The sequence below is a fragment of the Mizuhopecten yessoensis genome, unplaced genomic scaffold (genome assembly GCF_002113885.1).
Source record: "Mizuhopecten yessoensis strain PY_sf001 unplaced genomic scaffold, ASM211388v2 scaffold10821, whole genome shotgun sequence".
In the NCBI taxonomy this organism is placed as follows: Eukaryota; Metazoa; Mollusca; class Bivalvia; order Pectinida; family Pectinidae; genus Mizuhopecten; species Mizuhopecten yessoensis.
This window is the reverse complement of record NW_018408738.1, coordinates 910,332-925,467: the sequence shown is the minus strand read 5'-3', so window position 1 is coordinate 925,467 and position 15,136 is coordinate 910,332. Positions and strand designations below refer to the sequence as shown.

Genomic DNA, 15,136 nt, shown 5'->3' with positions numbered 1-15,136 from the left:
CCCCCCGTCTCGTTACTAAGGATCGGATCGTCCCTCTGCTTCTGCTGTACACTTACGCACAAGACACGGTGCATAAAGAGGGATAACTCTGGGTACAGCTTGGATTATAGAATGCATTACTGACATCTTTCCTGATGAAAAAGACCAAATATTAGACGTTTTAGGGATTTAAGGTTTAACAAGCCCCCTTAAAGATGCTATATTCACCCTAAATTTCAGCTCACTGATAAATAATTTTCATTGTAATAATTTCCCTAAATGAATATCGAAATTCAGATATGTAATTTAAATATCAAGAACTTGTAAATTAGCTATTGAAATGGTATATAGCGACATTATTTTAGTCAAGAATGAAGCATTAAGGCTGAAGTATCCACAAAAATAGTTCCCTGGACTTACAACATGTCATTCTCTTTTGCTACATAACTAATTGCAATGAGATGATAATGAATGTATAATCTAAAGTTCATGGGGAGCTTAATTTCTTTTTAACTTGCTGTAAAAAGAGAGGCATACCGGCCTCAAACTAAGATATTTGTGACTATAAGAAATACAAAAATCATAGTAAAAGGCCTGAGTAACATATTTTAGCAGTAAACAAAATCAAGGACTTTGTAACAGTAATAAATATGTTTACATGTATGAAAGTTAGATATATTGTAAATATTAAATATTATAACACATCTCAGTTACAATATCTTGCGTATTTATAACAGAATTTTATGAACTGACACTTAAATTAAAGATTATCTATCAGTCCTGGTCATTCAACTTTGGTTTTCTTGTTAAAAAAATCTAAAATATATTCCGGGGGAATTTGCTATTACCATAGTGGTTTCACATGGCACTACATGTACCTATCTTTGCTTGAGGCCGGTATGCCTCTCCACAGATAGTAAAAAAGAAACCAAACTCAGCGTGACCAAGGTATATAAACAAATATCGGGTACCTTGTCATTTCGTAGTAGTAAGTGTGGCCGCAAAATATTATTGACATGTTATATTTCCGGTGTACTATTATTCTTTAAAGACATAACCTAAAGTATTAACATTTTGGTAACTAAAGTGCAAGTTAAATATATCCATATAACATACTTGGTTTTTATGTTCATTTGGGGTCTTTGAAATGACTTATCAAGGGGTTGACCGTTTTGGTTGAAAACCCATCTTTTAAGGGACTTGTTGAACCTCGGTAAGGGTAAGAAAATCCAACCTAACGAAATGTGTATGCTGTGGATGAGTGGGTGTACTGCTGTCATAGCACAGTAGGATAAAAGCTCCCGTCTGATTCGATGTTTAATCGATTTAATTCCCAGGTCTCTGCGGTATAAAACTGGCGAGTATGACCCGAGTTGTACCCGCTGTGACTCCCTTGTGCCCGCTGTTACCTTTAGTTACATTTATCAGCGCTCAAGACCACAGTCCGTCTGCAGCCTAGCATCCCACCACGGAATCAAAGTCCGTGATCCCACTGACAAATAGAGTCGAGTGAGACAGGCATGCATTTGGATATCAACTTTTACCATTGATAGGGCGTATCAGCCTAATAAACAGGAGAGTTTGTGGAAGTATTCCCGATCTATGTCCCAATTCTCCATGTGTGAGTGCCTTGGGCTAAGGTTGTTCAGCAGATTAGAGATCTACATTACATACGGTCTACGACATCAAAGCAAAGCGTTTCTAGTGCAGAGATTACCTAATAGGATAATGAATTTAACTGTTTTACATAACTTTATCTTATCAGATCATATTCGGATGCCAAAATGTCGTGAAATATATGTTTGTATCAATTACCATTCCTATAAGTTTAAGTTTCTTTTTTAATGATAAAATTAAAACAATGCAACTGTTCGGATAAGGGTTACACATACCGGTTAAAGAAATGCGTTTTCATGTCAAAACTTTGGAGATCGCTGAATGGTTGTAATCTTTTATATACCGTTGACTGGATGACATATTAAGAGACCGCGAACTGGTTGAAATCCGTATCTATTGCCGACTGCTTGAACCCCCTAGACCTTGTATAAATCTGGTTTAAAACATGTGACCGCTTATTACATAGTTGACAACCACTGATTTTGACTGGTAGAAAATTCAGGAAACTGCTGGCTGGTTGGAAATTTCTAACCGGAAACGAAGACAGTTGTTTTTTAATTCGGAGATTGCTTAATGTGAACGGTTGAAAACGGTTGGGATACTGAAATAAGGTTACTACACAGTCATAACACTTTTGTACAGAATACACCCAATCACTTTTTGTATAACGATCTTGTTTGTTTGGTGTTTATCCTCAGTGGAGCTAGCTAACCTGAGATATAAAAGTTCGTCGCTCCCCGAGGAGCATATTGGTCCACATATACCGAGTTATAAATTTTGGAGACTGCCGACTGGATAAAATAATATTACTCCCTATATTATACTTCATGAAAGACAAAGCAATACAAACATGTGCTACTAAGCGAAGGCACAAAATAATTACGCTTAGACATAACAATCGAAACTTACTACTGAGATACATAAAATAAAGTAAATTGCAGTAGCGAACAGCTATTTTTGGATGCGAGGTATGTTAAAACGTCTATCATAATGTACAGAAATGAAAAAAAGTCTTCACTTTTTGTGATTTATAGTATACATTATATATAAAAACCATGCCTTTCTTCCGTGTTTTTTGTGTGGAATTCCCATTGTTGTACAAAAAGGTTAACCCGTATACGCTTCCTAGTGGGGCATTACATCAGGTGCATAGCTATCAACGTTATATCCAACAGATACCCCCTAAAGAGTCTCCTCCACAGACAGACCACATGTAAAGCGATGTTCTAGTACGCGTACTGGCCTAGCTGTTTCTCTGTTACATTTTCTCGTAGTTTGTCTGTTGGTACATGTAACACCGGTTGGCACCCTTAGGAGTATAGTGTGGTGTCAGTTTAAGTACTTTCCGCCATCAAAATATTACTGGGTTTGTTCATGCTTCACCTCAAGTTTACTGTGAACTCCGCATACCGATAAGTGTTAAAACAGGGAGAAATGCTTGTAAATTGAATAATGTTTTCACAAAACAAAGTGTCCTATGGAGGGTTAACTGTTAACTGTTCTTATAACAAGATAACAGAAGTAAAACCGTCATCTTTAATGACGTTCCGTACTGCATGACGTGGTCTTATATTTGTGTCCATGAATTTAAGTGATAAAAATCGATTTTTATCAAATTAGCAATCAATATTTTAATTCAATGTTTTGTACTTTCAGCCTCATGACGCCATGATAAGAGATGGTTTACATACTGGAACAACCGGAAGCTATCACAATGCCTCGAAAGTGGGAATGTACCACTTGACTGTAAACTTTACAACGCACAATAACAACGACACATTAGCGCCCTCTACCGGAGAGTTAAACAACACCTCCGCTTCTGTGCCTATCGGATCGGAAGAGTGGTACCGGCAACAGCAAAAACAGTTTTACGACTCCTATGATCCTAGTGTCGGGTACAACACAGCGGCAGTTCTCGGTGGCATGTTGGTACTACTAGTAATGTATGTGTTCTACCGGACTAAAGTTAGAAAACATCTAATAAGTCTGTTTCGGTACATAAAGGGACAGTACAAACTCAAACATCAAGCCGACTACGGGGCTCCAGACACTACCGAGCAAATGACGTATTCGTTTGGAAACGCACCCCCAACCTCAGACGGAAACGACAACAACCCGGATGGCTATAATGCCGCTCAAAGTGAAGTTAAGCCGAAAGGGTCAAGCATTCCAGTTCAGTTTCTTAGTTTTGATAGTGGAACGTTATCAGAGCATGCCAATACCATTGGGGCGTGCAACAGAGAGGAGATATTGAGGAGAGTTCGGCCCACTATATCATTTGACCGACAGCTTTCTGAGGATGAACCAAAACAACTTCCGGTTGTTGTCATGGACATGGAAATAGCCACAGCGGACTGGGTACAAAAACAACACCAGTTACAGCACCAGTTTCTCAGTCCGGGTGGAATTATTTTGAAAGTAAAATCGGACACCATATGTCCTCCAAACAACGATAGTTACCCGTCCGCGCAAACAGTACACCCACATATAAAGTGTTGTTCTAACCGCCACTGTGTTAATGCCAGGAGACGACAGTACAGCTGTGGTGCGCGTTCGCATTATTCGTTGGATCTTAACAAAAGTATGCCCTTTTTAGAGGTTAGTGATGCGAACCTGAGAGGGATTGAGCCATGTCTCCATGGTAACCGTAGAAAAGTACAGCTCAAAGCCACAAAATTCCCTAGTGTTTCATCAGAGCCAAAAACACCTTTATTGATTAAGTGTACAAAGTTTTCTAGTTTGTCATCCGAACCGGTGCGATCAGGTAGACCACCAGACCTTACATCACAGCCCAGTCAAGACAGCGGGCCGCGCACGCCCCTTATCCGCTCCCCTCAACCAAAAACACCCATACCGCGCTCGCCCGTACCTCAGCAGCGTCAACCACATACACTAGTGAAACAACATACATTGACACTTCCAGTACAGCAGTACACTCTATCACTTCCGCTACAAAAACCTAATCCGCCGTCACCTCACCTTTTGCGACCACCCCCTCTTCAGCAGCGCCCTCTACAGGCATCGTGCCATAGACAGACGTCATCAACTCAAAAACATACACCTCCTCAGCATATTACACCTATCATAAAGATTCAGAATTACGACAAGTCACAACGAAGGATGAATTCTGTGTCGCAGAAGGAAAGTGTTGACCAGGACTCCGTGAGCAGTAGCTCGTCAGAGGAAGCTCAGATCTACCGTATACCGGCCGAACAGTGGCAGTCCCCTAAACCTCCTCGCAGGGGCATACTCGTCCGCGAGAACGCAGTCACGAGTCTAAGTGCCTGTCCTGTGTGTGATAAACTACAAAGTTCACGGTCACCCCGGAAACAAGTTAGTCTGGACACGGGTTTCCACCAACTCCGCCTCCCCTCCCCATCACCGGGGTCTAACTCGCACAATACCCCCAACATGGAGACCCCTTTATAACAGTGTGTGTCCCCTGTATCTCCGTGGGACATGATTATTGGGCTGAGGGGGTATGACGTAGTCATCCGTTGATGTCTATGAAAAGTATTCAAAAATATTAATTATTTTCTTAATAGGTATGTTATATTTGTTCAGACGGGTTGACCTGTAGTTAATTCCGTCGAACCGGTGCCAGGTACGATTTTCACCTAATTAGCGTTTTGATATTTGTGTATCCCTGAGGAATGTTATGGGTGAGAGAATGCATGTTAATTGTTTTGTGTACACGTGATCGTAACATTTAAGACACAAGCACAAATGTCTTTTCTTTCTGAAGAACAGCAACATCGTAAGAAGTTTTAGAACATTTCAATGCTAATTATTAGTTGATGATTGTTCGTTGTTATGTAATTTGATAATGATGTAATTTTAACAGAAGTTTCGCTAACAGATTGGACAGACGATTTATTTTTCAATAAATTTAAATGGCATAATTAGACAGTAAAAATTACCAACTTAATAGTATGACAGGCAGGGTTGACTCTTGTGGACGGGTTATAGTAACGAATGCGAGTTTTTATTATTATTTTAAATATTGATATAGTAACTTGATACTACATACTAGTAACAAGAATGACAAAACGAAGATCACAAGCTACAAATTTCTTAACATTGGTTCATGCCTACTGGTTATTTTGGTGCAGTGTTTTGAATTGGTCGACTATTTGTTGTAAAGAAAACCAAAAATGCAGATAGTGCATGAATTAGGGGTGTTCTTATATGTTATAAAACGTAACGTGGGTTATTAAATCTCGACATACAATACAATGAGTCCAATCTCGAAAAATACTCCATAAGATCACCATTAGTGCTTCTCATTGTTCATTTCTTCATCACTTGTTTGATACGTATCAGTCTTTCTTTAAGTTTAATTCAATCATCTTTTCAATAATTGATTGATTTCTAGTATTCTTTCGTTAAGTTCAACTTTACTGATTTCCTCGTCATCAGGTTCGGATTTTATATAGCTTTTTCCTTGGGATTTTTTGTAACACTTTTCTCGTCAGTGCGTTGACTTGTAGCTGTCTTTCTTTTGGAGTTCCTTCAAACCATTTACTCATCCGTTGGCCGATTTGTAGCCTGCTATTTCCAAGAAATATGACTGATTCATGATTTTGTTAATGTTGTTGTTGTTGTTGTTGTTGTTGATTGTGTGAGCACGTGATGCTACAGTTAAAATGCCTGCCCCATCCCATCCACTGCAAAGCACTTAATTGGTAAACACCTCCGATATGTTTCAGATATCTGAAGCGATTTTAGTTCAACCTGTTTTATTAGCAAATTAAAGGGAGTTAATCATATTTTTTTCTTTTGTGCTTTCGTGTTTGAAATTATTTTTGCATATCCACTTCTTTTTTTTTAATATATCATGAACATACGTACAAAATTTCCAGCAGAAATCTCAAAAAAAAATTACCCGAAGTCAACGGTGTTAAAACCTGAAAATGTCCGTGTTAAGAATAGTTTGTTTGACGTAATCCAAAAAATACCCTGAGGTGTAAACGTAAAACAAATCTTTGTATTGTATCTTTTTATGCATCACAGACCAAACAATGGCCTCGATAGAAAGTCAGTTGACGTACTAATTATACAAGTGTACCTCTCCATGTGTCGCCTACCTCACATACCGATTTCCCTACATGCTCATACAACGGTAGTTTTAATAACAAAATTTGACATGTAAAATATATAGTGTTGACTGATAAAAATGTATAGTATAGTGTATAATATTTCTCAGAGTTCCTCAAAGTTGTAATTCTTTCGAAATGTGGACCTTGTCGGAAATGGTCGAAATAACCTATTTACTAGTTGTGTTTAAGGTTATAATGATACCGACTACTGAGCCAGTATTTTGACTACAAAATTGTCTGCATGTTCAACCCGTGTATGTATCTGTCAAAAGTTCGAGACATTATGACGTCACAAAGATTGCAGTCATACCTGCACGCCAAGACAGTTAAATTTCTGTATCATGCTAGAATATTTTATGAGAAATACTGTACTTGAAAGGATGAGTGAATGAGAATTAATGGTGACAAACATATGCAAGAGCGCATCGAGTGAATATATTCATCCGCGCAATAAACTCGTGCTTTCTGATCCGTTAGAAAAAAACAAGTGTGTGGTCTTGCTTTTATCACATACCTTCCGTATTTGGAGGAGATTGATTCAAAGATTTTATAAACTTCGATATGTTTTGCAAATACCGGGAACTTTTCAGGGAATTCCCATAAAAAGTAGTTCCGGCTAGTAGGTAAATACAACATTTCGTATTGCACATGTGCCATACAGAACGTTGTATTTCATGGTCTGAAAAAACAGGTATGTGATAAAATTGTATAACTGACGTAATTTACGTGTATATCAGGTGTAATACACGGAATAAAGGGTGGACTAAACGGTATCACTGGAACACAGTTGGTAGCACTCTAAAACTATTGGCTTGTTTTTTGTTTTCTTCAATTCAATGGTTTCTTTGTTTTTGTTGCGAACAGAATGCTAAGGAATAGTATTGCATTTCCAAATCAATCATGCAGGTGGACAAACACAGAATAACTGTATATTAACATCGACTTACTCGAGTCTATCGACACACGGCAATGCTCAGCGTGATAGGGTCGTCAATACTGATTATAACTGCTTCCGTGGATTACATGAGGTGATGAATGTAGTTCGTTTTGAGACAAAACTGAATGAACTGCGAAGCAGCCCATGTTGAAATTGTCTTAGGACCAAGCCAATTCATCCACCAACGAGATTAACTAAAGCAATACTTAACCCTTATTGTCAGCGTAAGCTTGTCTGCTAATACCAGGAACGAGTGGGTGGCTATCATTCGATACAAGATATAACAGAAAAAGTGCAATTCTACGTACAAACGATGTAAAAATACAGACCGTCATTAAATGTTCATTGGCATAGCCTATTTAGGAAATAAACCATTCTGAAGGCAATTAATTGTCAGAACAACTTCATATGAACAGGTTCTTCTTGGTTGTGCATATTATTATTTTGATAAATATCTAAAACAATCAAATACTACAGCAGATTTATACTTGCTAAACTTTTCAAAATCGGTCAAAAATGCATACGAAAAGACAATGTTAATCTGGACAATTTCATGGGCAAAATAAAGACAATATTTGGCCATTTCAATGAGACGAACTAAAAAAAAAAAAATGAATTGGAATGTGTATGTTAGTTATTAAATGTTTGACATTGAGCGGAAAGAACATATTTTTTCACTCGATTGTAATGGGCATATAGTTACAATACGGAGTGGCGTCTAGTTAATATCATATTACTGTTATGTCCTATCTTTTCATATGCTACTTTTCGTGGTAAACCATTGTGTGTGTTATACTTTTCTATGGTAAATAATAGTTTATGTTAACATCGCTATGGATGATCATTGTGTATGTTGCCTATGTTATACATTATTATGGAAAACAACAGTTGATGTTAACATCGCTATGGATGATCATTGGGTATGTTACCTTGTATGGCTATTAGCTATGTTATACATTCCTATGGTAAACAACAGTTTATGTTACCATCCATATGGATGATCATTGTGTATGTTACCCATGTTATACATTACTATTGTAAAGAACAGTTTATGGTAACATCGCTATGGATGATCGTTGTGTATGTTACCTATGTTACACATTATTATGCTAAACAACAGTTTATGTGAACATCGCTATGGATGATTATTGTGTATGTTACCTATGTGATACATTACTATGGTAAACGACAGTTTATGTTAACATCGCTATTGATGATCATTGTGTATGTGACCTATGTTATACATTACCATGGTAAAGAACAGTTTATGTTAACATCGCTTTGGATGATCATTGTGTATGGTACCTATGTTATACATTACTATGATAAAGAACCGGATATGTTAACATCGCTATTGATGATCATTGTGTATGTTACCGATGTTATACATTATTATGGTAAACAACAGTTTATGTGAACATCGCTATGGATGATCAATGTGTATGTTACCTTGTATGGCCATTAGCTATGTTATACATTCCTATGGTAAACAACAGTTGATGTTAACATCGCTATGGATGCTCATTGTGTATGTTACCCATGTTATACATTACTATGGTTAACAATGGTTTATGTTAACCTCGCTATGGATGATCATTGGGTATGTTACCTATGTTACACATTATTATGCTAAACAACAGTTTATGTGAACATCGCTATGGATGATCATTGTGTATGTTACCTTGTATGGCCATTAGCTATGTTATACATTACTATGGTTAACCATTGTACGTTAAACCTAACATTAGGTAACGGCTCTTTTTGTTGTACTTTCAAATGATTGGTTGACCATTGTCTATTGAATTCTGGCCTTAAAATACCTAAATTATAGAGTGGCTGATAACAATACAAAATATAATTGATACTTTACCAAAGTAAATTATTGCCATGTTTTATGCACGCTCAATGATAAACCGTTGCAAGTACAACTTAATATGGCTGACCATTGTTGATATTACTAATGCTGATTAAACGCTACCGTGAATTATCTAAAACGATTATAACAACTCTGATTAACTATTGTCTATGTTAACGCTACCGTGGATTACCAAAAATGATGTTGACAACTCTTTTTAACCATTGCCTATATTGAACATTGAGATGATCAGTCATTTCCTATTCTAGATAACTAATGTTTTTGTTAAAATCATAGTCAAACGTTGTCTATGTCAATTTTAACTATGTTTTATCAGCGTGTTAATCTTCAAATGTGTGTGGATTAGAGAATAAGTTTGTTTGGTTATGTTTTGATTACTTTGGTTAACCATTGTTTATATATACTTGTACGTATGTGTGTGAAAGTTAAGATTAATCGGGTTTACCATCGCCTGTACATGACGTATATATGGTGTATATGGTGTATATGATGTATATGACAGTGTGTTTGTGAGAATGTATTTGTTATATACCCTAGTTAACCATTGCCAATATTAAACATAAATATGTTAAATCCACTGGTCTATGTTATACACTCGGGTAAATTATTCTTCCTATGTTATTAGTATACTTGTTTTTAATAATCATGGTCTATGTTAAAGTTTAGTATGATTAGACATTGCCTGTGTTATACAGTATTTGTTTATATACAATGAATCCTTAATCAGGACTTCTAATGGTATTCCGGAAACTGGCTTTCTAAGCGCTTGTATTACATGTTAACTCTCACATTCTCTCAACAGATAACGACTGATTATCCGGAGTAGCGAGTCACTGTTCGGAGTATCGAGCTATTGTTTGGAGTAACAAGGTCCTTTGGTAAAACGATGCGACTTTCTACTTGGAATGTGTTCTGTGACAACATTTTTCTAGAACACCTGATGTGTTCTATAAGATAAAAGTTTTTTATATTTTATATGAAGTGGTTTCATAGAACTTATCACTAAGTTACATTTGTGTTATTATTCGCTTTAAATTACTATCTTAAACTTAAAGGAAATAAAATCCTAGTGGATTTTCTGTTTGTATTATTGAATTGCTATATAGCAAAAATATGGACATCCCTGAAAGTAGAATGTGTTACATATGTACCTCTATATACATATCGTGCCATTCCTACGCAAAGTAAATAACAACTAGTACTGTGACGAAGATGCTTGTTTAATTCTAAGCGTCTGAGAGAGAGAGTAAAGCGTCTGAGAGAGAGAGTAAACATGAGAATATTTAAAATGCTCGAGCTAACTTTCGTCATTATTTACCCATACACAAATGTTTGTCAAACAAAGAAAACTCAAAGCGCCTGATCACGTGACTGATATTGTGTCTTTCATGACCTGTATGTGAAAATAAAAATAACAGTAATGTATATTGTAGCAAGTTGTTTCGTTGTTACTTGATGCTGGTTATACGGAGACTTGAGTAAGGTGCCATCTGAACCGGTGATATAAACGGTAAGACGTCACTCGTATATTCTCTCAACGGCAGCGACTGCACTGATTTGGTCCGTTGTCCGAATAACGTGGCGGTGCAAAGGTTATGTCATAGGGGTGTCAATGTCAAAATGGCCTTGGGTTTTCACAATACCCTCGGACTTCCAATATATAAACTGTAAAATTGGAATTCCCTAGTGTGGAAATATTCGCGTTCTGACCCTAAAAAGTGTAGATATTTTGTTGAACAATTGTACAGTTATATGAGTAAATTACTCAACGCTAATACGAGAGCATTTCCTCACCGAAACAGTTTCCACTTCTACGGTAGGTTTTATGTACGATGGCGGATTTGTGCCACTTCCAATTAATTCGAATTTCACCCCGATAAAAAATATATTTACCAAGCCTGAATTCAGGTTTGTTAAACAACGAGAATTGTATCAATAGGATTCATCAGTTTGGAAATGTGTAATGTCGAAGTTTTGTTTTATACACCAACAATGTACAATACACGTATTAATAATGTCGCAACGTTTCAAGGGTCATAGCTTGACAAAGGGAAAGTCGGTCTTGAAACGTTGCGACTGACGGACGGACAGGCAGACTGACAGACATGCTTTATCTCCTCGCAAGTCGAGATTATTACATAACAAAACGCACTGGAAATGTACACTCACACTGTTTCTTGTATGTCATGAATTGTTATGGCCATTGTTCAAGTATCATCAAACATTCCCAGATATCATCATTAAGACGAAAGACGCTTCGATCACCAAGAAAGAAACAACATTACTCCTTAACATCTAAGTTTGAAAACACAATGTAATCATTAATGTCGACAATGTTTACTACTTGGTCAAATAATAGGTCTCTGCTTTTGTACAGATTAGGACATATTATAAGTATAAAGAAACGACATTTTCACCATTTCAGTTACTTCCCAAGCAGACACATATACAGATGATTTGCGTTTACTTAACTGTAACACTGGATTTACTCCTTGGCAAGAATGAATCCGAGCGAACCTGTGAAGCTCTGGCCTACTGTTTATATACTGTTCATATAAAACGTTAAAAAAACACCAGCATTCTTTAGGAGGTACGAATTCGATAAAGATGAAATGATTCAGGAAATACATTATACCGAACTTTTCAAAAATACACATAATGTCAGGAATGAATCCTATTCAAACTTTACTGCAAGGTTCGTATATAGTATCGAGGAGACGTACAAAGAATATTGCCTTCCATGTAAATCAAATGCTATCGTTGCACAGCCTGTTCCAAAACATTAATGTTCGCGTTTCAACTGCATTCCATATAGACTGAATACCGAGTGACTGAGTGTTTGCCAAAGTTGATGACGTTTTAGGAAGCCGAAGACAACGTTTACAGGCGTGTCTCTGTGTTTTGTCTAGCTCTAAAACAGCATTGTTGTGTAAGTGTTCCATAGCTCGCAGTCATACAACATAGTTGGTAATATTACACGTTTCACTGTGTTCGCGCTAATCAGGAGATGAAGTCCAATTCCTGCCAATGATTTCAATGATTTCCGATCTTTTTGACTCGCTTCAATCATTAAAATAGTTGAAATGATATTTGAATTAAATCCTACACCGGCGTATGTTTTGATTGTTGTCCACTGCATTTCACTGTCTCCAATAGTTACCTTCCTTGAGGAAAATCTTACACTCGAACGACCAGCGGAGAAAGCCATCAGAGAGCTATTATTAGAATTGTGCATTAGTCTCCATTGACAAGAATACTTGTAAACTATATCTAATTCATTTTATTACAACTACAGGGATGCAGCATGCACTATGGTGTCATCAGCTAGTCAAATAGAAGGTGCGTGGAGGTTGCTTATGCGGAGACCGAACTTTCCCGAGTCAAACTGCCATACAAGGTCATCGATCATTACAAGAAAGCACCACGCGGAGAGCAGACGACATTGACCGACTCCTTGCGGAATGGATTACTTCTCATCCTGATTTGTCATCTTTTCGAGGAGAAAAGGCGAAAGAACTCGAATTAAAATTAAGCAAATATCGTCTTTTCAGGGCACAAAAAAAAATAGCACAAGTCAGCCAACGCAGTCTTATGACATTAGTTTAGAGTCTAAACTTATACAACGGATTGTATATTTAACCAAATGCTGCAGGTTTCATTCCCGTTAAATAACACACTCCAACATTCGATTAGGGAGTATTCACTACCTGTTGTAGCAGTAATTACATGATACAGTACTCGATACTACATCTCCTTCCTTCCTTCCTCAAAATATTTTTTTCTATCTAAAATTTGCATCACACTTTTACTTGGTAGCATTAGTGTATATGACAACTAAGCTACAGATGTAACATTAAAGCATCTAACTTAATGCTATTGTACTAACTACGATGAACATTAAAACGAGAAATAGGTATTCTTTAGTGTGACCATAGTGAATCCAACAAACTTTGAACCCATCAATAATCATCTTAAACTCTATAAATTACTAGAACTGCAAAAATAAATTGATTGTCTCTTCTCTTAAAATTCATATATATTTAACAACTATCAGCTTGACAATTAACAGTTTCATCAGATTCATCATTTCATTTGATTTCTAATAAAGCATTTTCCCTTTAGACTTTACAAAGTCTTTAAGTGTTTTCGTTTGTTCGCGTTCAACATTTCTTGTTCGCGGTTTTTCTGGTAAGTGTTTCTTAAGGATCAGGGTCTGGATGTGGTTCATTTATACCAAGTTTTGATTCATCGCTGATTCGTTAGTTCAAATCCAGGACGATGTTCTCTCTGCTTTCTCTCCCAAGACCCTGGCTGCCTGACTGGTCTTTGCCGTATATCCTCGTGAACAAAACACCTGGCCTTGGAATCTACGGCAACCCCTCTGATCAAAGAACCACATCGGGTCGTAGTGTTGTGTAACTACATTTTGGAAGACTAATTGCTGGTCAAGATATACTGCCATTTACCATGATGAACAATCTAGCAGGTTGCTGGTTTGATGAGATGATGTGTTTGGTTTTTTCCTGCTCGAACAAAATATATTTCTCTTAGCTTGGTACTTTTTTCCTTCTTAGTGTGTTTGCTAAGCTCCGAAGGACCTGTTTGTGTCTCCATCGATATCATCCTTGATGTAAAGTCTCTCTACATCCAGATAAGATCCGGGACATTGCAGCACGTTCCCACATAGTCACATTCTGAGCCTGTTTTCATTCTTTCTTCCCTTACGATGTTCTCCATTGCATGTACTTGGTTGTTTCTAGGCCTTGGCGCCCAAAAGAAGTGTTTCCAATCCTGTCATGTATGAAAAAGATGTACTCAGCTTACTTTACTGCTAGCTAAAGGTTCACACTCCAATTTCGGACTGTTCTTGTCTGCACATCAGCTTCTATGACTTTCACAGTTAGACACCTTGGACTCCTCTGTTGGCGATCAAAGCTAGGGATTAACTATCGATGCACGGCTGTACGGATCAGTGCAGCCCTGTAGTACTTCTAACCATATTCGGAGGAATCCGTTGGCTCTTCTCTCAATTGCTTCTACCGTCGTTGTTGATATCATTATCCACACGAGTCTTGGTAGTACTCCGTACTGCTAGATCCAGAGTAAGTATTTCCCTGGTAAACCTATATTATCTTTACATTTCAGCCATTTCACCAGCTGGTCCTTAAATGACCCTCTTATTTCTTGAATCACACAAGAAGTCGTCGTATCTCCTTCCATCCAAGACATTTGATTGGGTTCTGGATGATGTTCGGCATCATTTGTCTGATGAAGGTGACAGGGTACGTATCGTAATAAGTCACCGAAATGTCACACATAAACACTTACTGGTTGTGATACATAACCTTTCTACTATGGAGGGGTCAGATGTTTCAAAAATAAGCAATCTCATCTAATTATTTCAATGGCCAAGAGACATGACATTTGGCCAATTGCATGCTGGGACGAAGGGCTGCCAAATTTGTTCAAACAAATTACCTTGAACAGTTTTCAATGTAACATGAGTAAAATATGTTAAACTGCTTAAACGACTTCTCAATAACCAAAAGGCCAACGGGAATGCTATTTTGCTAGTAGTGTGCTGGGTTGAAGGGCTACCAACTTGTTAAAATGAGTAACGTTGAAGCA

General features: G+C 37.3%; 1 protein-coding gene across 3 annotated transcripts in view; it reads left to right on the top strand.

The window, feature by feature from the left end:
• The window catches only part of LOC110462690, a 100,570-nt gene extending 93,387 nt beyond the window's left edge, over positions 1-7,183 (top strand). For all 3 annotated transcript variants that reach the window (XM_021516787.1, XM_021516788.1, XM_021516786.1), the window contains one exon: positions 3,253-7,183. In XM_021516787.1, the coding sequence (XP_021372462.1) occupies positions 3,265-5,025 (1,761 nt within the window). In that variant the 5' untranslated portion in view covers positions 3,253-3,264 and the 3' untranslated portion in view covers positions 5,026-7,183. The remainder of the gene's footprint in view (positions 1-3,252) is intronic.
• The last annotated feature ends 7,953 nt before the right edge of the window (positions 7,184-15,136 follow it).